At 35.3% G+C, this 26,347-nt stretch overlaps 1 protein-coding gene across 1 annotated transcript in view; it reads right to left on the bottom strand.

Moving 5' to 3' along the window:
• The window catches only part of csmd3b (CUB and Sushi multiple domains 3b), a gene marked incomplete at its 5' end in the record, with an annotated part of 796,761 nt that overhangs the window by 303,349 nt on the left and 467,065 nt on the right, over positions 1–26,347 (bottom strand). Inside the window, 2 exons of the mRNA XM_079829185.1 lie at positions 2,050–2,206; positions 17,102–17,271. Of these exons, the coding sequence (XP_079685311.1) occupies positions 2,050–2,206; positions 17,102–17,271 (327 nt within the window). The remainder of the gene's footprint in view (positions 1–2,049; positions 2,207–17,101; positions 17,272–26,347) is intronic.

The following is a 26,347-nucleotide window of genomic DNA, read 5'->3' as shown; positions in this document are numbered from 1 at the left end:
GTCAGACGTAACAACCCAGTGTTTGGGTAGTTTTTGTGTTGCCCAGATCCTGGGTCAGATGTAACAACCCAGTGTTTGGGTAGTTTTTGTGTTGCCCAGATCCTGGGTCAGACGTAACAACCCAGTGTTTGGGTAGTTTTTGTATAACCCAGATCCTGTTCAGAGGTAACAACCCAGTGTTTGGGTAGTTTTTGGGTTTATTTGTGGTTATCATTTTTACGTGAATACTTTTATACTTTGATTTGAATATATGTTATATTATTTATTTGAATAGTTCAAAAAGTACAACAAATGTTACAATTTCAATTGAATTGTTGAAAGGTGTATTTTTAATAAATGCAACACATTCCCAAAGTCATGTGAAATAATCGTTACATAATCGTGATTTCAATATTGACCAGAATAATCGTGATTATGATTTTTTCCATAATCGAGCAGCCCTAGTGTTCGGGTAGTTTTTGTGTTAGCCAGATCCTGGGTCAGATGTAACAACCCAGTGTTTGGGTAGTTTTTGTGTTACCCAGATCCTGTTCAGACGTAACAACCCAGTGTTTGGGTAGTTTTTGTGTTACCCAGATCCTGTTCAGGTGTAACATAATCGTGACAACGTAACAACCCAGTGTTGAATCTGAAGTTATGAACATGACTCAAGCTCCGGCACGAGATCCAGCGCCGTTACGGTGGAAACCAATAGAGATCATTACACTTGAATTACTTCAAAATATTAAACATTTTATTTTCAATATTTGCTAAAAGAGCTTAAATGTTGGCAATTTGTATTAAAAACGATATAAAATATTCTATACGGTACAATATGAAAATAAAGGAATTATCATGCAAACCATTAATTCCTGTATGAAGTAAAAAAAAAAAGATCCTAGTATTATAGTAAAAAATTATCAACTATGCGAAGTTAAATAAACAACCCAATTTGCTGGGTAAAATTAACCCAATGTGTTTTGTCCAAGCGGCAACCTCCCCCAGTTTCTCCTGAAGCCAATACGGAAGTGACTTAAACTGAAATTCATCAACTGGCCTCTAGGGACAGGCTCCAGAAGGAGCAGAATCTCATTGATCAACTTTACAGCAGAATAAAACATGTTTATAGCCTGGTACAAATTGTGGTTTTGGTCTATATGGCTAATTTTGCCCTTCATGACAACTGTGAGGAGGGTGATTTTTTTTATAACTAATTCGTTTACGTACTTTCCGCTTCAAAACTGCTCTTCCGAATCCTATGGGTGACGTCACGGACACTACGTCCATATTTTTTTACAGCCTATGATTTTGTCCTATATTAACCCCATGTTTTTTCAGGAATCATTTATGATTTAGTTAATTAATTGTTTTAATGCTTTTTTAAAATTTGTATTACATTTTATAAATTAAACAGCTCATGAACCTATTTTGTTCCTAGAAAAAAAAGAAATAAGTAACAATTTAAGACATTTCTCCTTTCCATTCTGACATAAAGGGTTCTAGAGTTCTATATACAACCTTTTTTCTAAGAGTGTATTGCACAGATATGACATACTGAAGTATTGCATCAGGCACTGAACCAAATGCTTTCAAGGGAAGAACAATTTTCAAACAAGGCCAAACATTAAAATACCGCACATTGCTCACAGTCCACCACAGAACACCCATAGAAAAACATGTGAACTGCAATTAAGGGCAAATTCATCCATCTATGCACCATGATTAATAATTTATGGCTTGACAGCACAGAACTATGTAACTGTTTGGGAAATATCGGTTATATGTTTTGCTTATGCTATCAACAAGAAAAAAGTGGCTCACTAATGGCCAATGTGGCAATATGCAAGATATTTTGATAATATAGGAGCCCATCAGCTATAACTCCGTTGATCAAAATAAAGCAATAACATTCCATATGCTGCCTTCTTCCTGTCAATCGCCTGCAATGAGAATGACTCACAAGACGGGCGCTCTTTATTAAGACGGGCACTTTATTGGGTGTGAATAGCCTATCTTTATTACTAAGGTCAATCCCTGGTGCAGAAGTGTGTGCAGGGTATAATAACTTACTGGAATACACCAGTTTGAAGCCTTCTCCTGTGGCCTCGGCATCACTGTAGAACTCCAGCCAGAGGTGATTGGAGGTGCTGATGAGGGTCAGACCCAGCATTGATGAACCGGTGAAGGCACCCAGCATGTGAGCGGCGTTGTCTTTACCATCATAGATCTGGGAGGGAGGAAGATCAAATGTAGTTTACAAAGCAAGAGCAAGAGCAAGATCAAAAGAAAACTCTGCCTGATATTGGTTTTGTTGTATATATAGCCTGAAAAAAAGGATATTGTTTGAAGTCTGTCTAAGTTGATCATAATATTCTTGCTCTCTGTTCATCTGAATGTGTACATCAATATCTGCAGAACCCTGTTAGTCACATAGTAAAGCTACGATGGAACAATCTGTGTTGTATAAAGCACTGTATAAATAAAGGTGACGATCTTGGCTATAGTCGTTTAATATGCTTTTTGTTTTGCATAGTAAAATAAAACCTGTTAAACACTCTATTGGAAAAATACCCTAACCAAGTTTAGTGTTTTGTTCTTTCTTCATATTTAAAATATGTAATAAAATATAAAATATTTTCCTCATACTTTGATGATTTAATTTAACTTGTAGGGTCATTAAAAAAATCCCCTCCGGACATTACTTTTGTGTGGAAGGTTGTTTCTGCCACAGAATAAAATATAAAAAGGGTAATTCTGACTTTATATCACACAATTCTGACTTTATATCTCACAATCCTGACTTTATATCTCACAATCCTGACTTTATATCTCACAATCCTGACTTTATATCTCACAATTCTGACTTTATATCACACAACTCTGACTTTATATCACACAATCCTGACTTTATATCTCACAATCCTGACTTTATATCTCACAACTCTGACTTTATATCACACAATCCTGACTTTATATCTCACAATCCTGACTTTATATCTCACAATTCTGACTTTATATCACACAATCCTGACTTTATATCACACAATCCTGACTTTATATCTCACAATTCTGACTTTATATCACACAACTCTGACTTTATATCACACAATCCTGACTTTATATCTCACAATCCTGACTTTATATCTCACAATTCTGACTTTATATCACACAATTCTGACTTTATATCACACAATCCTGACTTTATATCACACAATCCTGACTTTATATCACACAATTCTGACTTTATATCACACAATCCTGACTTTATATCTCACAATTCTGACTTTATATCACACAACTCTGACTTTATATCACACAATCCTGACTTTATATCTCACAATTCTGACTTTATATCACACAATCCTGACTTTATATCACACAATCCTGACTTTATATCTCACAATTCTGTCTTTATATCACACAATCCTGACTTTATATCTCACAATCCTGACTTTATATCTCACAATTCTGACTTTATATCACACAACTCTGACTTTATATCACACAATCCTGACTTTATATCACACAATCCTGACTTTATATCTCACAATCCTGACTTTATATCTCACAATTCTGACTTTATATCACACAACTCTGACTTTATATCTCACAATCCTGACTTTATATCTCACAATTCTGACTTTATATCACACAATTCTGTCTTTATATCACACAATTCTGACTTTATATCTCACAATTCTGTCTTTATATCTCACAACTCTGACTTTATATCTCACAACTCTGACTTTATATCTCACAATTCTGACTTTATATCTCACAATTCTGACTTTATATCACACAATTCTGACTTTATATCTCACAATCCTGACTTTATATCACACAATTCTGACTTTATATCACACAATCCTGACTTTATATCTCACAATTCTGACTTTATATCACACAATTCTGACTTTATATCTCACAATTCTGACTTTATATCTCACAATTCTGACTTTATATCTCACAATTCTGACTTTATATCACACAATTCTGACTTTATATCACACAATTCTGACTTTATATCACACAATTCTGACTTTATATCACACAATTCTGTCTTTATATCACACAATTCTGACTTTATATCTCACAATTCTGACTTTATATCTCACAATTCTGACTTTATATCACACAATTCTGACTTTATATCACACAATTCTGACTTTATATCACACAATTCTGACTTTATATCTCACAATTCTGACTTTATATCTCACAATTCTGACTTTATATCTCACAATTCTGACTTTATATCTCACAATTCTGACTTTATATCTCACAATTCTGACTTTATATCACACAATTCTGACTTTATATCACACAATTCTGACTTTATATCACACAATTCTGACTTTATATCACACAATTCTGACTTTATATCACACAATTCTGACTTTATATCACACAATCCTGACTTTATATCTCACAATTCTGAGTTTATATCACACAATTCTGACTTTATATCACACAATTCTGACTTTATATCACACAATCCTGACTTTATATCTCACAATTCTGAGTTTATATCACACAATTCTGACTTTATATCACACAATTCTGTCTTTATATCACACAATTCTGACTTTATATCTCACAATTCTGACTTTATATCTCACAATTCTGACTTTATATCTCACAATTCTGACTTTATATCTCACAATTCTGACTTTATATCTCACAATTCTGACTTTATATCACACAATTCTGACTTTATATCACACAATTCTGACTTTATATCACACAATTCTGACTTTATATCACACAATTCTGTCTTTATATCTCACAATTCTGACTTTATATCACACAATTCTGACTTTATATCACACAATTCTGACTTTATATCACACAATCCTGACTTTATATCTCACAATTCTGAGTTTATATCACACAATTCTGACTTTATATCACACAATTCTGTCTTTATATCACACAATTCTGACTTTATATCTCACAATTCTGACTTTATATCACACAATCCTGACTTTATATCTCACAATCCTGACTTTATATCACACAATTCTTACTTTATATCACACAATTCTGACTTTATATCTCACAATTCTGACTTTATATCACACAATCCTGACTTTATATCTCACAATCCTGACTTTATATCACAATTCTGACTTTATATCTCACAATTCTGACTTTATATCTCACAATTCTGACTTTATATCACACAATCCTGACTTTATATCTCACAATCCTGACTTTATATCACAATTCTGACTTTATATCACAATTCTGACTTTATATCTCACAATTCTTACTTTATATCTCACAATTCTGACTTTATATCTCACAATTCTGACTTTATATCACACAATCCTGACTTTATATCTCACAATCCTGACTTTATATCACAATTCTGACTTTATATCACAATTCTGACTTTATATCTCACAATTCTTACTTTATATCTCACAATTCTGACTTTATATCTCACAATTCTGACTTTATATCACACAATCCTGACTTTATATCTCACAATCCTGACTTTATATCACAATTCTGACTTTATATCTCACAATTCTGACTTTATATCACACAATCCTGACTTTATATCTCACAATTTTGACTTTATATCTCACAATCCTGACTTTATATCACGCAATCCTGACTTTATATCTCACAGTTTTGACTTTATATCACAATTCTGACATTATATCTCACAATTCTGACTTTATATCTCACAATTCTGAATTTATATCTCACAATCCTGACTTTGTATCTCACAATCCTGACTTTATATCACACAATCCTGACTTTATATCTCACAGTTTTGACTTTATATCACAATCCTGACTTTATATCTCACAATCCTGACTTTATATCACACAATTCTGACTTTATATCACACAATCCTGACTTTGTATCTCACAATCCTGACTTTATATCTCACAATCCTGACTTTATATCACAATTCTGACTTTATATCTCACAATTCTGAATTTATATCACACAATTCTGACTTTATATCTCACAATTCTGACTTTATATCACACAATTCTGACTTTATATCTCACAATCCTGACTTTGTATCTCACAATCCTGACTTTATATCTCACAATCCTGACTTTATATCACAATTCTGACTTTATATCTCACAATTCTGAATTTATATCACACAATTCTGACTTTATATCTCACAATTCTGACTTTATATCACACAATTCTGACTTTATATCTCACAATCCTGACTTTATATCTCACAATCCTGACTTTATATCTCACAATTCTGACTTTATATCACACAATTCTGTCTTTATATCACACAATTCTGACTTTATATCTCACAATTCTGTCTTTATATCTCACAACTCTGACTTTATATCTCACAACTCTGACTTTATATCTCACAACTCTGACTTTATATCTCACAATTCTGACTTTATATCTCACAATTCTGACTTTATATCTCACAACTCTGACTTTATATCTCACAACTCTGACTTTATATCTCACAACTCTGACTTTATATCTCACAATTCTGACTTTATATCTCACAATTCTGACTTTATATCTCACAATTCTGACTTTATATCTCACAATCCTGACTTTATATCACACAATTCTGACTTTATATCACACAATCCTGACTTTATATCTCACAATTCTGACTTTATATCACACAATTCTGACTTTATATCTCACAATTCTGACTTTATATCTCACAATTCTGACTTTATATCTCACAATTCTGACTTTATATCACACAATTCTGACTTTATATCACACAATTCTGACTTTATATCACACAATTCTGACTTTATATCACACAATTCTGTCTTTATATCACACAATTCTGACTTTATATCTCACAATTCTGACTTTATATCTCACAATTCTGACTTTATATCACACAATTCTGACTTTATATCACACAATTCTGACTTTATATCACACAATTCTGACTTTATATCACACAATTCTGACTTTATATCTCACAATTCTGACTTTATATCTCACAATTCTGACTTTATATCTCACAATTCTGACTTTATATCTCACAATTCTGACTTTATATCTCACAATTCTGACTTTATATCACACAATTCTGACTTTATATCACACAATTCTGACTTTATATCACACAATTCTGACTTTATATCACACAATTCTGTCTTTATATCTCACAATTCTGACTTTATATCACACAATTCTGACTTTATATCTCACAATCCTGACTTTGTATCTCACAATCCTGACTTTATATCTCACAATCCTGACTTTATATCACAATTCTGACTTTATATCTCACAATTCTGAATTTATATCACACAATTCTGACTTTATATCTCACAATTCTGACTTTATATCACACAATTCTGACTTTATATCTCACAATCCTGACTTTATATCTCACAATCCTGACTTTATATCTCACAATTCTGACTTTATATCACACAATTCTGTCTTTATATCACACAATTCTGACTTTATATCTCACAATTCTGTCTTTATATCTCACAACTCTGACTTTATATCTCACAACTCTGACTTTATATCTCACAACTCTGACTTTATATCTCACAATTCTGACTTTATATCTCACAATTCTGACTTTATATCTCACAACTCTGACTTTATATCTCACAACTCTGACTTTATATCTCACAATTCTGACTTTATATCTCACAATTCTGACTTTATATCTCACAACTCTGACTTTATATCTCACAACTCTGACTTTATATCTCACAACTCTGACTTTATATCTCACAATTCTGACTTTATATCTCACAATTCTGACTTTATATCTCACAATTCTGACTTTATATCTCACAATCCTGACTTTATATCACACAATTCTGACTTTATATCACACAATCCTGACTTTATATCTCACAATTCTGACTTTATATCACACAATTCTGACTTTATATCTCACAATTCTGACTTTATATCTCACAATTCTGACTTTATATCACACAATTCTGACTTTATATCACACAATTCTGACTTTATATCACACAATTCTGACTTTATATCACACAATTCTGTCTTTATATCACACAATTCTGACTTTATATCTCACAATTCTGACTTTATATCTCACAATTCTGACTTTATATCACACAATTCTGACTTTATATCACACAATTCTGACTTTATATCACACAATTCTGACTTTATATCACACAATTCTGACTTTATATCACACAATTCTGACTTTATATCACACAATTCTGTCTTTATATCTCACAATTCTGACTTTATATCACACAATTCTGACTTTATATCACACAATTCTGACTTTATATCACACAATCCTGACTTTATATCTCACAATTCTGAGTTTATATCACACAATTCTGACTTTATATCACACAATTCTGTCTTTATATCACACAATTCTGACTTTATATCTCACAATTCTGACTTTATATCACACAATCCTGACTTTATATCTCACAATCCTGACTTTATATCACACAATTCTTACTTTATATCACACAATTCTGACTTTATATCTCACAATTCTGACTTTATATCACACAATCCTGACTTTATATCTCACAATCCTGACTTTATATCACAATTCTGACTTTATATCTCACAATTCTGACTTTATATCTCACAATTCTTACTTTATATCTCACAATTCTGACTTTATATCTCACAATTCTGACTTTATATCACACAATCCTGACTTTATATCTCACAATCCTGACTTTATATCACAATTCTGACTTTATATCACAATTCTGACTTTATATCTCACAATTCTTACTTTATATCACACAATTCTGTCTTTATATCTCACAATTCTGACTTTATATCACACAATTCTGACTTTATATCTCACAATCCTGACTTTGTATCTCACAATCCTGACTTTATATCTCACAATCCTGACTTTATATCACAATTCTGACTTTATATCTCACAATTCTGAATTTATATCACACAATTCTGACTTTATATCTCACAATTCTGACTTTATATCACACAATTCTGACTTTATATCTCACAATCCTGACTTTATATCTCACAATCCTGACTTTATATCTCACAATTCTGACTTTATATCACACAATTCTGTCTTTATATCACACAATTCTGACTTTATATCTCACAATTCTGTCTTTATATCTCACAACTCTGACTTTATATCTCACAACTCTGACTTTATATCTCACAACTCTGACTTTATATCTCACAATTCTGACTTTATATCTCACAATTCTGACTTTATATCTCACAACTCTGACTTTATATCTCACAACTCTGACTTTATATCTCACAATTCTGACTTTATATCTCACAATTCTGACTTTATATCTCACAACTCTGACTTTATATCTCACAACTCTGACTTTATATCTCACAACTCTGACTTTATATCTCACAATTCTGACTTTATATCTCACAATTCTGACTTTATATCTCACAATTCTGACTTTATATCTCACAATCCTGACTTTATATCACACAATTCTGACTTTATATCACACAATCCTGACTTTATATCTCACAATTCTGACTTTATATCACACAATTCTGACTTTATATCTCACAATTCTGACTTTATATCTCACAATTCTGACTTTATATCACACAATTCTGACTTTATATCACACAATTCTGACTTTATATCACACAATTCTGACTTTATATCACACAATTCTGTCTTTATATCACACAATTCTGACTTTATATCTCACAATTCTGACTTTATATCTCACAATTCTGACTTTATATCACACAATTCTGACTTTATATCACACAATTCTGACTTTATATCACACAATTCTGACTTTATATCACACAATTCTGACTTTATATCACACAATTCTGACTTTATATCACACAATTCTGTCTTTATATCTCACAATTCTGACTTTATATCACACAATTCTGACTTTATATCACACAATTCTGACTTTATATCACACAATCCTGACTTTATATCTCACAATTCTGAGTTTATATCACACAATTCTGACTTTATATCACACAATTCTGTCTTTATATCACACAATTCTGACTTTATATCTCACAATTCTGTCTTTATATCACACAATTCTGACTTTATATCTCACAATTCTGACTTTATATCACACAATCCTGACTTTATATCTCACAATCCTGACTTTATATCACACAATTCTTACTTTATATCACACAATTCTGACTTTATATCTCACAATTCTGACTTTATATCACACAATCCTGACTTTATATCTCACAATCCTGACTTTATATCACAATTCTGACTTTATATCTCACAATTCTGACTTTATATCTCACAATTCTTACTTTATATCTCACAATTCTGACTTTATATCTCACAATTCTGACTTTATATCACACAATCCTGACTTTATATCTCACAATCCTGACTTTATATCACAATTCTGACTTTATATCACAATTCTGACTTTATATCTCACAATTCTTACTTTATATCACACAATTCTGTCTTTATATCTCACAATTCTGACTTTATATCACACAATTCTGACTTTATATCTCACAATCCTGACTTTGTATCTCACAATCCTGACTTTATATCTCACAATCCTGACTTTATATCACAATTCTGACTTTATATCTCACAATTCTGAATTTATATCACACAATTCTGACTTTATATCTCACAATTCTGACTTTATATCACACAATTCTGACTTTATATCTCACAATCCTGACTTTATATCTCACAATCCTGACTTTATATCTCACAATTCTGACTTTATATCACACAATTCTGTCTTTATATCACACAATTCTGACTTTATATCTCACAATTCTGTCTTTATATCTCACAACTCTGACTTTATATCTCACAACTCTGACTTTATATCTCACAACTCTGACTTTATATCTCACAATTCTGACTTTATATCTCACAATTCTGACTTTATATCTCACAACTCTGACTTTATATCTCACAACTCTGACTTTATATCTCACAATTCTGACTTTATATCTCACAATTCTGACTTTATATCTCACAACTCTGACTTTATATCTCACAACTCTGACTTTATATCTCACAACTCTGACTTTATATCTCACAATTCTGACTTTATATCTCACAATTCTGACTTTATATCTCACAATTCTGACTTTATATCTCACAATCCTGACTTTATATCACACAATTCTGACTTTATATCACACAATCCTGACTTTATATCTCACAATTCTGACTTTATATCACACAATTCTGACTTTATATCTCACAATTCTGACTTTATATCTCACAATTCTGACTTTATATCACACAATTCTGACTTTATATCACACAATTCTGACTTTATATCACACAATTCTGACTTTATATCACACAATTCTGTCTTTATATCACACAATTCTGACTTTATATCTCACAATTCTGACTTTATATCTCACAATTCTGACTTTATATCACACAATTCTGACTTTATATCACACAATTCTGACTTTATATCACACAATTCTGACTTTATATCACACAATTCTGACTTTATATCACACAATTCTGACTTTATATCACACAATTCTGTCTTTATATCTCACAATTCTGACTTTATATCACACAATTCTGACTTTATATCACACAATTCTGACTTTATATCACACAATCCTGACTTTATATCTCACAATTCTGAGTTTATATCACACAATTCTGACTTTATATCACACAATTCTGTCTTTATATCACACAATTCTGACTTTATATCTCACAATTCTGACTTTATATCACACAATCCTGACTTTATATCTCACAATCCTGACTTTATATCACACAATTCTTACTTTATATCACACAATTCTGACTTTATATCTCACAATTCTGACTTTATATCACACAATCCTGACTTTATATCTCACAATCCTGACTTTATATCACAATTCTGACTTTATATCTCACAATTCTGACTTTATATCTCACAATTCTTACTTTATATCTCACAATTCTGACTTTATATCTCACAATTCTGACTTTATATCACACAATCCTGACTTTATATCTCACAATCCTGACTTTATATCACAATTCTGACTTTATATCACAATTCTGACTTTATATCTCACAATTCTTACTTTATATCTCACAATTCTGACTTTATATCTCACAATTCTGACTTTATATCACACAATCCTGACTTTATATCTCACAATCCTGACTTTATATCACAATTCTGACTTTATATCTCACAATTCTGACTTTATATCACACAATCCTGACTTTATATCTCACAATTTTGACTTTATATCTCACAATCCTGACTTTATATCACGCAATCCTGACTTTATATCTCACAGTTTTGACTTTATATCACAATTCTGACATTATATCTCACAATTCTGACTTTATATCTCACAATTCTGAATTTATATCTCACAATCCTGACTTTGTATCTCACAATCCTGACTTTATATCACACAATCCTGACTTTATATCTCACAGTTTTGACTTTATATCACAATCCTGACTTTATATCACACAATCCTGACTTTATATCTCACAGTTTTGACTTTATATCTCACAATCCTGACTTTGTATCTCACAATCCTGACTTTATATCTCACAATCCTGACTTTATATCACAATTCTGACTTTATATCTCACAATTCTGAATTTATATCACACAATTCTGACTTTATATCTCACAATTCTGACTTTATATCTCACAATCCTGACTTTATATCACAATTCTGACTTTATATCTCACAATTCTGAATTTATATCACACAATTCTGACTTTATATCTCACAATTCTGACTTTATATCACACAATTCTGACTTTATATCTCACAATCCTGACTTTGTATCTCACAATCCTGACTTTATATCTCACAATCCTGACTTTATATCACAATTCTGACTTTATATCTCACAATTCTGAATTTATATCACACAATTCTGACTTTATATCTCACAATTCTGACTTTATATCACACAATTCTGACTTTATATCTCACAATTCTGACTTTATATCACACAATTCTGACTTTATATCTCACAATTCTGACTTTATATCACACAATCCTGACTTTATATCACACAATCCTGACTTTATATCACACAATTCTGACTTTATATCTCACAATCCTGACTTTATATCTCACAATTCTGACTTTATATCACGCAATTGCGAGAAAAATAGTCAGAATTGCAAGTTATAAAGTCAGAATTACTTATTTATAACACAATTGCGGGTGTATAGCCCACAATTGTGAGAAAAAATGTCAGAATTGCGAAATGTAAACTAGTAATTGTGAGTTAAAAAAAATCGCAATTATCTTTTAAAATGTATTATGGCGGAAACAAGCTTCCATATTTTTGGCCACTACTTTAAAAAGGATGAACAAAAAATGCATGTGATGTTCATAAGTATGTCCATTTAAAGTTGCCAAGTACATTTTTTACCTTTTTAGTTAAACATCAAGACGTCCCTTTTCACGCTAAACAAATTGTGTTTGTCTAACTCTGACTTTCTTCAGTGGAACATAAAAGTACCCTATCTACTCTTTACAATGAAAGTAAATAGAGCTGGGCGTACACGGTGCGTTTTTTGCTGTCGTACGAGCTCGCAGACAATTTTTTTCTCTCTGGAAAAAAAAATGTGCGCAGTGTACGCCCGCCTTAAGGATTTTAGTCAAAAAGGCCCTATAAAGGTGGTCCATATGACATGTGCACAACATTTCCACGAAGCCATCTTTGTGTGATGAACCGGCTAGGATTAGTTTTTCTCCACTAAAAGTCTTGACATCTAGCCTAGCTCTCATTGGGCGTTCACTGTCATTCGCTTCTGATAAAAGCATCTGCCAAATGCATACATTTAAATGCAATATAAATGATTAGTTCCGACATCATAATGACCCAGAGTTCAATTCATTGACTCAATGATCCAGTCGTTATGGTTAAAAGCTCACTGGAGTGGAAGATTATCGGTGATTAACAACTTAAATTTCGGTCTGTTTCACACACAAAGGTTTCTAATGACTTCAGAAGACTTGTAATATAGCATACCACCTACTGTATATTATATTTTAATGGTGATTTAGCATCATTTTAGAAAGTCTGACCAGCCCAGTCAACCTTTTATTATACTGCAAAATAATGGCACAGCTATTCTTCAAAGCTTTAGCTTTTGTGTTCTATACAAGAAAGTAAGTTGCACAGGTAAAGTTGGGTTCACACTGTACGATTTTGGACATGATTTGGCGGTCTGAGACAAAGTTAGCTAATTTGAAAAGATTCCTCTGATCATAGGCTAAAATCTAAAGTCTTTGATTGTTAGTTTGATCAAATTTTATCTCCGACGAAATTCTGGCAGTGTCAGATTTGACTCACAGTCCTGCAGTGTGACTTCTCCTACGATGACTGTCAAATTGTCTTTGTTTTTCAAGACAAGCAATGACCAAAATCAATGTCAAAGATGTCTTTGTAGCCACCGTTTCAGTCCTGCGTGTAATGCAGCTCACTGTCACCAATTGTGTCATTGATTGAAGATGTAAAACTCCCGACGAGTTTTCTTGTGTGTGTCCGACATTAATGACAAATGAGATCTTACAGTGACACATGGCTTACATATCATGTACAGTCTGACAAGCAATAGTCGCACAGTGTGCACCCAGCTTAAGGGTACATAAATTATTTTTTATTTTATTTATTTTTGCTTTTGGTAATGTCATATTCTGCCTATCAAACCAAGACTGGTGTCCTTTCCAAAAAACTAAAAAAAGTGGGAGTGTCTATTTAGAAGTGCTTGTTGGCAGAAGGTATTTACTCTAGCTCCGCCCACCAGTGTCTGATTGGGCCAGCCAAAATTACAAAAGAAATCCAGCTGATAACAGCAGCGGCGCGGAGAGTGAGATGGGTGGCGTTAGCTTTTGACACAACCAACCTGTGTTTAAATCCACCAATTTCCGAATCTACCTTTTCCCATCACATATCAGCTCAGAGAGGCATTTATTTTAAATAAAAATTAAGAAAATATTAGAAAAGAGGAAATAAAGTGCCTAATGGGTATTTAATAGTAGGAATAAAGTTAATGAGGTAGGGTTAGGGGTAAGGAAGGGTTTAAGGGACAAGCAAGTAAATACCCAGTAAGGCATTTATGATTGCAATAAATATAAGGCAGTGGCTATTTGTACAAAGTGCAAATAGTAGGGGTGTAACGATTCATCTACTACATCGATGTATCGATTTATATTCCTATGATCTAACTACATCGATCTGTGCTCGGCAACTTGGCCTTCCGGACGACATATATCGATCTAACATCGTTTTAAAAGGTATTTAATCGATTGTATCGATAATAAGAAATAACGCATTGGATTTAAGCACGTCAGACTTTACATGGATGTTTTTTCTTAGCACATTTAATGATAAAGGTGTTAAACGTTACTCGATTCAGTCTGCCTATCTGTGACATCATCGCCCCGCACCAGCAGCAGCGCAAAGAAAACAAAACATAGCATGGCGGATGGCAGAGGGGAAGCCAACGAGCGAGAAATTATCAAGCCACCAGGAGAAAGAGCTACCTGTACTTTCAACCCTTGCTTGTTACCTGTGCATTCCTGACACCAGTGTGCCAGCAGAGCGAGTTTTTAGTACTGCTGGCGACATAGTGAGCGCACAGAGAAGTGTTCTGCGGTCAGATCATGTTGATCAGTTGATATTTTCGGGGAAAAAATCTGTAGAGTCATTGAAGAGTAGTTGGTTACATTTTATCTTTTGTTAAATATTGTTTGTTTATTAAACTGAGAGTAGTAGCAGATTCAGCCAGTTTATTCAACCTGAAGAAATGTTGGTTTCACTTTATTTTTGATATTAATATTGTATTTATATTATTTTAATGTTGAAACACAACAGCAAAAGTAGCAGGTAAACCTACTATTAATTAAACCTGAAGAGAAGTTAGTTGCACTTTATCTTTGATATTAATATTGTAATATTTTTATGTTGGAAAACAAAAGCAGAAGTAGCAGGTTAACCTACTGTTGAAATGTTGGTTGCACTTACTGTACTTTTATTGAAAATGCATTGAATATTGAAAATGAGAGCAGAAAAGGTTAACTTCCTGTTAATTCAACCTAAACTGTTGGTTGCACTTTATTCAAATAAAATTTGAATGCATTTGCCATTAATTGTTGTTTACTTGTTTGTTTATATCCATAATTAATTTATACCTGATTCCCTTACAAGAAACAACAGGAATCTAGGAAACTTCACCTGCACTAACCAGTATCCAGATATTTATTTCAGTCACACAATTTTTGGCTAAAATGTTACTGAATCGATTTCAAGTCACTGAATCGTTTCGTATCGTATCGTTGTAAATAAACCAATACAACCTCAAATCGTGATACGAATCGAATCGTTGTTAAACGAATCGTTACACCCCTAGCAAATAGTAATATATGTTATTTACACTAAGTGCAAATAGCGATAGATTATATGTACACTATGTAACAGTGGCAGGGGCCTATTTTCTTGTTAGTTAGATGCTATTTATACTTATAGTGGCTGATACTATTTGCACCTCAGTGTTGTTGTACATTAAACGATATGCAATAATAACATAGAGGATAAATGATTGTATTTATTTAATCAAATTATTAAATGGATGTCACATTATTGGGACAATAAAGCCCTCCCTACACCCCTAACCCTAACACTTTATTATTAAACACGTTAGACACTTCATTTTTATTGAAAATAAATGCCTTTCCGATCTGATGTGTGATAGGAAAAGGGAGTAGAGCGAGTTCAGCAAAAGGCGGAATCGAAACTCGGGTCGATTTGCGTCAAAACTTCCTACAACGTGCCTAACCCCTACACTATTGCTACTATTAACAATCAAGCATCTTCCTTAATTTTGTCAGGCCCAACCAGACGTCAGTGGGCGGAGTTAGTGTAAATAGCCTCTGCCAACAAGGCGGGCTATTTGAACTTAGTGTAAATAGACACTCTGTAAATGATAATCATATACACTGTTATTATTGCATAATGTTTTATAATATACCACTGAGGTGCAAATAGTATCTGACAACTATTTACACTTAGTGCAAAGAAAAGCGATGGATGTTATTTACACTATGTACTAACAGCCGCTGTCAAAAAAAGTTGCATGACACTCCTGTTTCTTGCAGCACTGTAACTGTGTCCAAATACCTTGAGAATGTCACCCTGGGCCAGATGGAAGGTTCTAGCCGAGATGTTGATGCCTTTCCCAGCCTGCACCTGTATGCTGTAAATGCACTCGTGGTTGTTCTCGTAGTTCATGGGGTAATTCGGTGACAGCAGAATCCCTTCATTGTTGATGACAGATGAGCCGCACTCCGCTAGAGATGGGAAATAAAAACCATGCAACATTGGGGAAAAATGGAGTAACACAAGCACAAAGCTAGTAATCAAAACGTCACCTACTATTATTATATAAAGATATTCAGTTAACATTTTGCAACAAGCTCTCAAGCCCACCACACGGACATATTGCTGCTGTAAAAGCTGGGCGTGCGTTAATACGCATCTGGCATATTCACGATGATTGGTCTGGACAGCACGAGTCCGCTGTGCTCGTGTGACGGCGGGTCTGGAAAGTGAAATCGACAGAACTGAGTCGCGCCTTTCGAAGCTTTAATTCAAAATCACATGTTGTTAGGGGACATAGGATGGACTCCGAACGATAACCGTCAAATGTAGATTTAATGGAACGACAGACAGTAAAAACAGGTGTATTAATATCCATCATGCATTCTGGTGCAGGAGAAAGACCAACATAAAGCAACACAGCCCGGCTGATTTATTTAACGTCCCCTTGCCATTTCCCTCCATGCTGCTCCATGTTATGACGATATTACCAGTGTCATATTTTGAATAAATCACCGCTGTTACTGCCTCCATTTAGTAAATTACCTACATACACCCCCCTTGGTGAGTCAGCCCAGGACATGATGTGAATTTACACAGGGCGAGACTTCTCGCTTTTCCCAAACGCCCTTCTTCTCACTTTCATTCAATTCTTTGGGAAAAAAAGTTGAAATGAGGTTAACAACTGACCAGCCTGCGATCTGAATTAGTTAGTCTGTCCCAGTGTGATAGAATGAGTCTTTCAGCACTTTGTTTTGGGATTGCGAGTGCTCCTGTCAGAAGTAATGTGTGTGAACAGTAGTTTTCTACTCCGAGAGATGGACTCTGGTCCTGCTTCATTCGCACAACCTGATCTGGTCTGACAGGCAGCTGAAACTGACCCCTGCGTTTGGAAAAATTGGGTACTTCAAAATGCTCCTTTTAGTGAGGAAGGAAGTATGTTAAAAGAATTATGGGAGTTTCTTTGAGAGTCACGTCAGATGCCAGAGCTTATAAAGTGATGTTTAATCTGACAGAGCGGGAAGTCAGGAGACGGCTTGAGGGGAGCAGTATTTCAGAACTGGGAGACACTGAGAGGTTTGATACCTGTGCAGACCAAAGACATTTCTCCAACTTATTTAGGGTCTGCGATTAACTCAGCTGTCATCACCCTTCATGTTTGCTGAAAAGTGACTATAGTAAGCTATGTGAGGTAATTTCATCCCTTTCTCTAAAACTTTTTTCCTTTTTTTGTGGAATTAAAGGGATAGTGGACACAAAAAAGAAACAAACAAAAAAAGTCTCAGTGTAGCCGTTTTTCCACTGGAAAAAATGTTCCCAGGAACTTTTTCCCCCCAGACCTGTTGCTGTCTGTGTTTCTATCGCGGTCTAAAGTACAATGAAGATCAGGAAAATGAGTCCGGTGACGTAGGACTGCACGTGACTTTCCAGTTCCCACTGGATTTCGGATGCCTGAACCTCATCATTGGTAGCCTGGTTTTACCAGACTCTCGTACATTTCATTTGTACATAGAGTCTGGCCACTCTCCATTGACAAGCGTTTACTTCCTTGAAGGCGGGTTCTCTGTTGAAGTTTAAAACTATTGGATCTGCCAAGAGTCACTCTGGATCTGCCTAACCAATCACTAACGTTTGGTCGTGACGTATGTCACGCGCCGTTCGCCTTTGATTCTCACATTAACTGAGCACACCACCTCAGTGTAAGTGATAAAACCTTGTGCATTAGTACATTCGGATTGTTATTTATTCACGGTGGAGAGGAGAGTTTTGTGATCTGAACGCGCTGCTCTCGTGGTGCATATCTCGTGCAATCATAACATGATTGTATGCTGTCAATAAAATGTCATATGCTTAGTATGATAAGAATAAATGCTGCCTTGAATAACAGCCCAATTCAAATGTTTACGTGCTTTTCTTCTTTTATTTTTTGAGCGGTGGTGAAATATTTTGCTCTTGTAAACACTTGCCAATATTTAAAGAAATACAAGTCTAGAAATGCAAATTACAGCTCACGCAACCGCACAGTGCTCTGCAGGGGTCTATAAAGGATATAAACAGTGAGTTTAGAAGTGATATACTCTTGAAAACTCAGAGATGTGGATTCGGACAGCAATTACATTACCACACGACCTTGATGTTTGTCAAAAGTCGATAATTCAGCCTGGGTTTTTCTCGCGGGTGGTGGGAGACGGACGGCTTCAGCCAACTCCTTCACCACTAACGGAGCGAGCTGGAAAATACTTTTCCCGGACCACAACATCAGCAGTACAGCAGTGATTGTTCTTGCTCCGTGTAACGGGAGTTCGTTTGTTCAGGGAAGAAGGAGGCGGGAACCGGCGAACGTTTAACAACTTTTAATCAAATAATAAACGCAAAATGAAAGTAAAAGCGACAGCCCCTCACGGACGACTGCCGCGCACAAACATAACAAAACCAAACTTAAAATCCAGGCCTGGTCCTCTCTCGTCCTTCACCGGTGTCGCTCGTCCTTATATGCCTCCGTGCTCCCTCGAGATCGGTGTGTCTCAATCACGCACACCGGTGTTGCTCACTCGTCCACCTCGCCACACTTTTAACTTCTGGACATTCGTCAGCGCTGCCACACACTTGCATCTTTCACCGCCGCCATTACTGAACTACAACTCAAACTAGCGCACGACATCAACGTCATCGCTCTCAGCCACTCCTTCTGTTCGCTGATTGGACCGGTAAAAAATTGTTCGGGGGAAAACCTAAGCATACACCGCAGTCCCAGACGTAGTACTGAAGGAAAATGAAAATTGAGCGGAAGTACGTAGGAGGGCGGAGCCAGGCTACATCATTGGTCCATCAGTCGTAATTTTTAAACTCCATTGTTGACTCGAATCGCATCACAACAGACTTTTAAAAATGGTGTTTGAAATAAAATGCTGCGTGAACTCAACCAATCAGAATGTTCAGCGCCCAAGTCCCACCCCCGAAAGTTCCTGAACTTTGAAAAAGTGCCAAAGACCCTTTGAGATGAGTCATTTCACTCGGCGGCCATCTTTGAAACGCCTCTCGGGCATGCAAGTGGAGCTCCTATCTCTTCGAATGGGGAAACGTCAAATTCTCCAAAACTGTTCTCCAAGCTTACAATTACATTTCATGTTTGAAATCACCAATGAAATCTGACAACAACTACATTTACATTTACATTTATGCATTTGGCAGACACTTTTATCCAAAGCGACTTACAGTGCCCTTATTACACTGTCTCATAAATGTTGTTTCTAAATGCTCTAATCATGACAAAAAAGCCTGGATTAATTGCTAATGCGCATGCGCAGTCCTAAACGCGCGTCTGATAACACTGCCTGTTTCTATAGCAACTGGAGCTTCTAACAGCAGCTGCGGTGACGTGATGACTTTACTAATCAACGATTGGCTCTTTCATTTAGAAGGCGGGGCTTATTCGCCATATTGGGCTTTCTCCAATTCATAAGTAATCAGAGTGCAACGTCTTCCTATATATGAAGTCTTTCGTACTACCTCATGAGCAGGTACTTCCTGAGGGGGACATTTTTACCCGAAACTTCATTTAGACCCTGGTCCCTGCGGTCGAAACACACCGAGTACCACCCCAAAGTCCCTAGTCCCTGGGAAAAGTTCCTGCGGTAGAAACACGGCTTATTTAGGGGTGAATTCAGGTCGATTGGGACACTTTTTCTTCAAAATATCTTCTTTTGAGTTTCACAGATGAAAGCAAGTCTGGTTTGGTCCAGCATGAGGGTGAGTGAACGATGACAGAATTGTCTTTTTTTGGGTGAATTATAGGGGTGGGAGAAAAGTCGATTCTCTGATCTATCGTGATTCTCTCTCCAACGATTCTGAATCCGAGTTGCACAATGACTTATGCGTGCTCTACAAAACAGCCGTATTGTGCTGGATTCCATTTCTAAACACACAAAAACCCTCAAATCTTCCATAAGATAATCTTCTATACAGTTCGAAAAAGTTGAAGCAAATTACAAGGGCAATCGTGGGCACATGCTGTGTGTTGTGAAACGCGCGTGATTTGTTTAATGTTGAGCAATTAAATAAAATATACAAATAAATGTAGATTTAAAATAAACTAATTAATTATTTAATAAGAATCATTTCGGAATCGAACTGTGACCCCTAGAATCAGAATGGGATTGTGAGGATTGCCTAAAGATCACACAATGAGAAAAAAAAAAAATCCAGTATAGAATCGATAATAATTTTTTCATTGCATCGCAAACCCTCTGAATCGTAATTCAATCGTGAGGTGCCTAGAGATTCCCAACACAAGTGAACTGTCCCTTTAATTACAAACCTAAAAGTTAAAGGATTGAACTCTAAAAGAGAAAGGATTTAAATAACCTCACATAGCTTAATGTAGTTCCATTTTAGCAAATATGAAGGATTTTAAAGGGTAATCACAGACCCTACTACGTTTTATCCTTCCCTCTAGTCCAGGGGTTTTCAAACATACTTAAAAATACCTACTTCCAGAATTGTATATGTTTCTCTTTAGCAAGTTTTTCTCACTATAGTCCTTTATCTCGCTCACTGGGGTTGTAAGGTGGTTTTCTTAACACATTGCGTAAGCTGCTTACATACATTTATTGCGAAAGTTGCTTATACAAATCATTTTTAATTGAAAATGTTCTTCTTCAGGTTTATACATCCAACCTTAAAGGGGCTATATGCGTTTTTCTGAAATTTAAACTCGCGACTGACACCTATGGCCAAAAAACAGAACTGCTCTTATTTTCTGCTCGCTCTCGCAGCGGTGGTGACGTCACATCCGCAGACAGCGCAGGAAAAAAACAACCCGCCAGAAAATAGGAAAAATAGGATACAGGCTTATAGGTGCACCCATTGTGAGCGGACAAGGTGTCAGTATGCTCATCAGGAGACGTTTGAGTCATAAATGGTAAATTAACCCTCAGAGCCCGACGGCATCGCCCACGACGTCACACGGCACCTCCGATAAATATCTATATTATTTCATGAAACTTTTATCGATTTTCTTACCGTTTTTTCCAGCAGAAAGCTAACGAGCTAGCCATCACGGGGGTGTCTTTGGTGTCTTTGTAGCCTTTACAGAAGGTTTTCTATCCAGCCTGGAACATGTGCATCTTTTTGGAGTTGTTCAGCAATAAATCAAAACGCTTACATCCAAGATATATCCACTTGATGTCCATAATTTATAAATTTTTCGTCATTTTTGCCTCTAGCGCGATGCTAGCTGCCATTTTGGATGAGGGTTTGACCAATGACAGGCTGATCCGTCATCCACGTTGGTGTGCGTCATTACGCATGAACCACAGCTCTTTTATTGTGAAGAGAGAGAGACGCACGGCTAGTGTTGAGGAGAGAGAGAGAGAGACGCGCTGCAGTTTTTAGTAGTTTTGTGGAGAAAGTTTGAGGAAAAAGTTTGAGGAGAAAGTTTGAGGAGAAGTTCCTGATAGGAACTGTTTTGAGGCTTGGCACCAGTAAATATCCAAAATCCAAAGAGGCCAAAAGCGCCTGGACTTTTTTTGGAAAAATGTAAATAGTTTTGGTTCTGTATAAGTTATCATGTTTATTCCTGAGTTCCAGGACTCTAAAGACTTGAACAAACTGTTTTCCAGAGGAAATATGCTTAGCTTTTATTTATTTGTGTGTGTTTTCAATAAATATTTGAGTGATTCAATTTCCGTTTTATGTTTTCATTTGTCTTTATGGTCCCATAACTTATTTTACATTCAGGTGACATCAATGCAACACAAATATACTGACAGAGCAACTTGTCTTGAAAAAAAAGAGGTGTGTCAATTGTCTGTGCACAACAGGGTTGATGTTTTACAAGCTTTTTTAGTAAATAACACCAGGCGGAAAATGAATTGTAAAAATACCCTTAGGTCTTAAAGGGTTAAAAAGGCTATTGTTACATTTATTTTGGGGGAAAAGTTGCATATAGCCCCTTTACGTATAGCTAAGTATATTTACATGGGGAGACAATATGTTGTATTTATAATGTCTCACTTACTATTTATCTAACAGTTTAATTGTTTTTTCATAAATAAAAAATAGATGAATTTTAGGAAGGGGGTCCCTCATAAAGGTTCATCATATTTGGGGGTCCTTGGCATCATAAAGTTTGAAAACCCCTGCTCTAGTCAATGGAGGTGGGGAGATCGTTCCACCAGCGAGGAACAGTGAATGAAAATGTTCTGGAAAGCAATTTCATGCCTCTCTGTGGTGGTACCACGAGCCGTCGCTCCTTTGCCGAGCGAAGGCTTCTGGTGGGGATGTAGACTCGTAGGAGCCAGTCAAAGTATGTGGGTGCTGAGCTTGTGGTGGATCTGTAAGCAAGCGTCAACACCTTGAACTTAGATGCGAGCAGTGAGCGGTAGCCAGTGCAGAGAGATGAAGAGAGGTGACATGGGCCCTTTTGGGCTGGTTGAAGACAAGACGTGCTGCTGCGTTCTGAATCATTTGAAGCATCTTTAAATCGCACAGGATGGAAGTCCAGCCAGAAGCGCATTGCAGTAATCAAGCCTAGAAATGACCAGGGCCTGGACGAGTGTTTGACATGAAGCTGTGCACACACACTCCGTTCTTCATTCCAGTAAAATCACAAATATAAAATACCACCAAAAACCACTCATATACTGTCTAGTGAAATACATTAAATTTTAATTATATATATATAAAAAAATCAAGTCAAGTGAGATTCTGACTGGTGATCCCTCACACTTGAGGCTAAGATTATTCCTCTGAACATCAGCTCATGCGCGGGTCAGGGACTGAGAAGCTGAATCTCCCCTAAGACTGAAATCCTAGAATCGCCCCTGGCACAGGCCTTCAGTCATTGGGGCAACTTTCAGAAAGTACCAAGTCTTCCATTCTTTTGAAACACAGCACAGGTTTTATGCATACTGAACGCATTACTCACATCTGTGAAGGGAATACTCAGTGGCGGATTCTGGCATTTGCCAAGGTGCCAAGCGCGGAAGCGTCATCTGCATGCCAATCCTGCACACTTCAGACAGGCACTACAATTCTGCTGTTAAAGGTACAATATGTACGATTTTTGCATTAAGCAAAGCCACAGTTGTTTGTTTTGCACATTCGTGATGGACCACAATTATTCATTATCTCTTGCTGTGGGTTCTGTCGCCAAAGATAACCCATAAAGCAAAAACAGCTTTGGAGGTCATATATACAGTCAAACCAAAAATGATGCCAGTGTGTGCAGGACACTATAGTTCATGAAAGTGAAAATAAAGTCAACTGTGACATATTATACACCAACAATTCTTCATTCAGTGACTACCAGTAAAAATGATTCAGACACTTTGACCTGAGCATATTTTGCTTCAGTGTTTTTTCTTTAATTGCTAATGTGACCTTTGACACCACAGACTGAACAAAATGAAGCGTTGCTTGGTCATTGGTTGAGCTAAATTGGTATTATCTAATTCACCCTTCACCGCAAGTTTGATTGACAGGCGATCTAACCAATCACATCGCCGAATCTGCCGGTTTGTCCTACAAAGCAGTCAGAAGAGTTAGTAGATAAACGTCGGTGGACTTGAACTTGGAAAACGGTGTGTACTGACGTCTTTCCGCCGTTGAAACAACATTTCTTTTAGTGTTCATTCATGTTTATTTCGTGCTTATCAATGAACTAGAAGGAAGAGATAATCGGTTCACGAGCAGCTTTAACTGAGGTGCTACAGCGATCACGACACATTAAAAAGCCACAAAACTGTCTGTCGGAGTGTTGTCAGTGTCCTCTTTGCTCCACAATGTATTTTCTCTACGTGAGAACATGTGTGTGGTGTGAGAGCGCCATGGCTTGTCGGACATAGCAACAGTAACTAAAGGGGGCGGGTCTTTGCGAACGGTCAATTGTGTAGTTAAATCTAACAGCTGATTGGTTGATTGTAATCCATTTCATCCCTTTCTATCAAAGTTATGAAATTATCAAGATTAATTTGTTCGGACTCAGTTCTTGCCTTAATTTATTACCATTTTCTAAACTATATTGAATAAATATGATGATAATGATAATGTGAGAAAATGTTGAAGGTGTCTGAATACATTTTGCTATGATATATTAACGTAGATGTCTTCATTTTTTTGTATTGTGTTAGTTTAGCAAAATCATCTGCTGAAGTCTATTGCAGATATAGATATTCATACATGCATCTAACTACGAAACAGCCCATAGAAACAGCCACTAATTTGGAATCTATGTATATATATATATATATATGGTTGATGTGAACACAACAACTCCCATGATTCCACGCTCCATCACGGAGTCATTAAGGAGTCATATCTTTGGTCATATCTTTGTTATTGTTTTGAATACACGACCTCTAGCGGTGAAACTTATACACTGTGCCAGTAATGAAGTGATAATATTGCCATACAGTACAGGTCAACTTAATAAAATAAAATATAATGTGTTGACTTCAAAATATGTAGTGAGATGCAGTTTCCGATTATAGTTATTTATTAAAAACAGTATGTTACTTCAGGAACTGAATGCAAGCCCTTGCATCATCCATCTGATAACCACAACCCCCTGTATGTGATGTCATTGGTGTTTGAAAAATGAATACATTTTTATTTTTCAGCTTATTTATACATTTTTAATTCAGCAAGGATGCATTAAATTAAAAGTGACAGTGAAAATAAAAATATTTCTATTTTAAATAAATGCTTAAATAAATGCTGCATATTCAAAGAATCCTGAAAACACACTATATTAAGTAGCACAACAATGTTCAGCTGAGATAATAAATATTTCTTGAGTATCAAATCAGAATATTAGCAATATTTCTGAAGAATCATGCGACACTCAAGACTGGATTAATGATGCTGAAAATGGAGACATGGAAATTTTACAAATATTTATTTATATAATATATTTCTTTAATATTACACTCTAAAAATGCTGGGTTAAAAACAATCCAAGTTGGGTTGAAAATGGACTAACCCAGCAATTGGGTTGTTTTAACCCAGCGGTTGGGTTGTTTTAAGCAAACATTTAACCCAACCGCT

Source organism: Gobio gobio (genome assembly GCF_949357685.1).
Source record: "Gobio gobio genome assembly, chromosome: 11".
NCBI classification, from domain to species: Eukaryota; Metazoa; Chordata; class Actinopteri; order Cypriniformes; family Gobionidae; genus Gobio; species Gobio gobio.
Note: the sequence above shows the minus strand (reverse complement) of the source record. Positions and strands in the feature narration are given on the sequence as shown.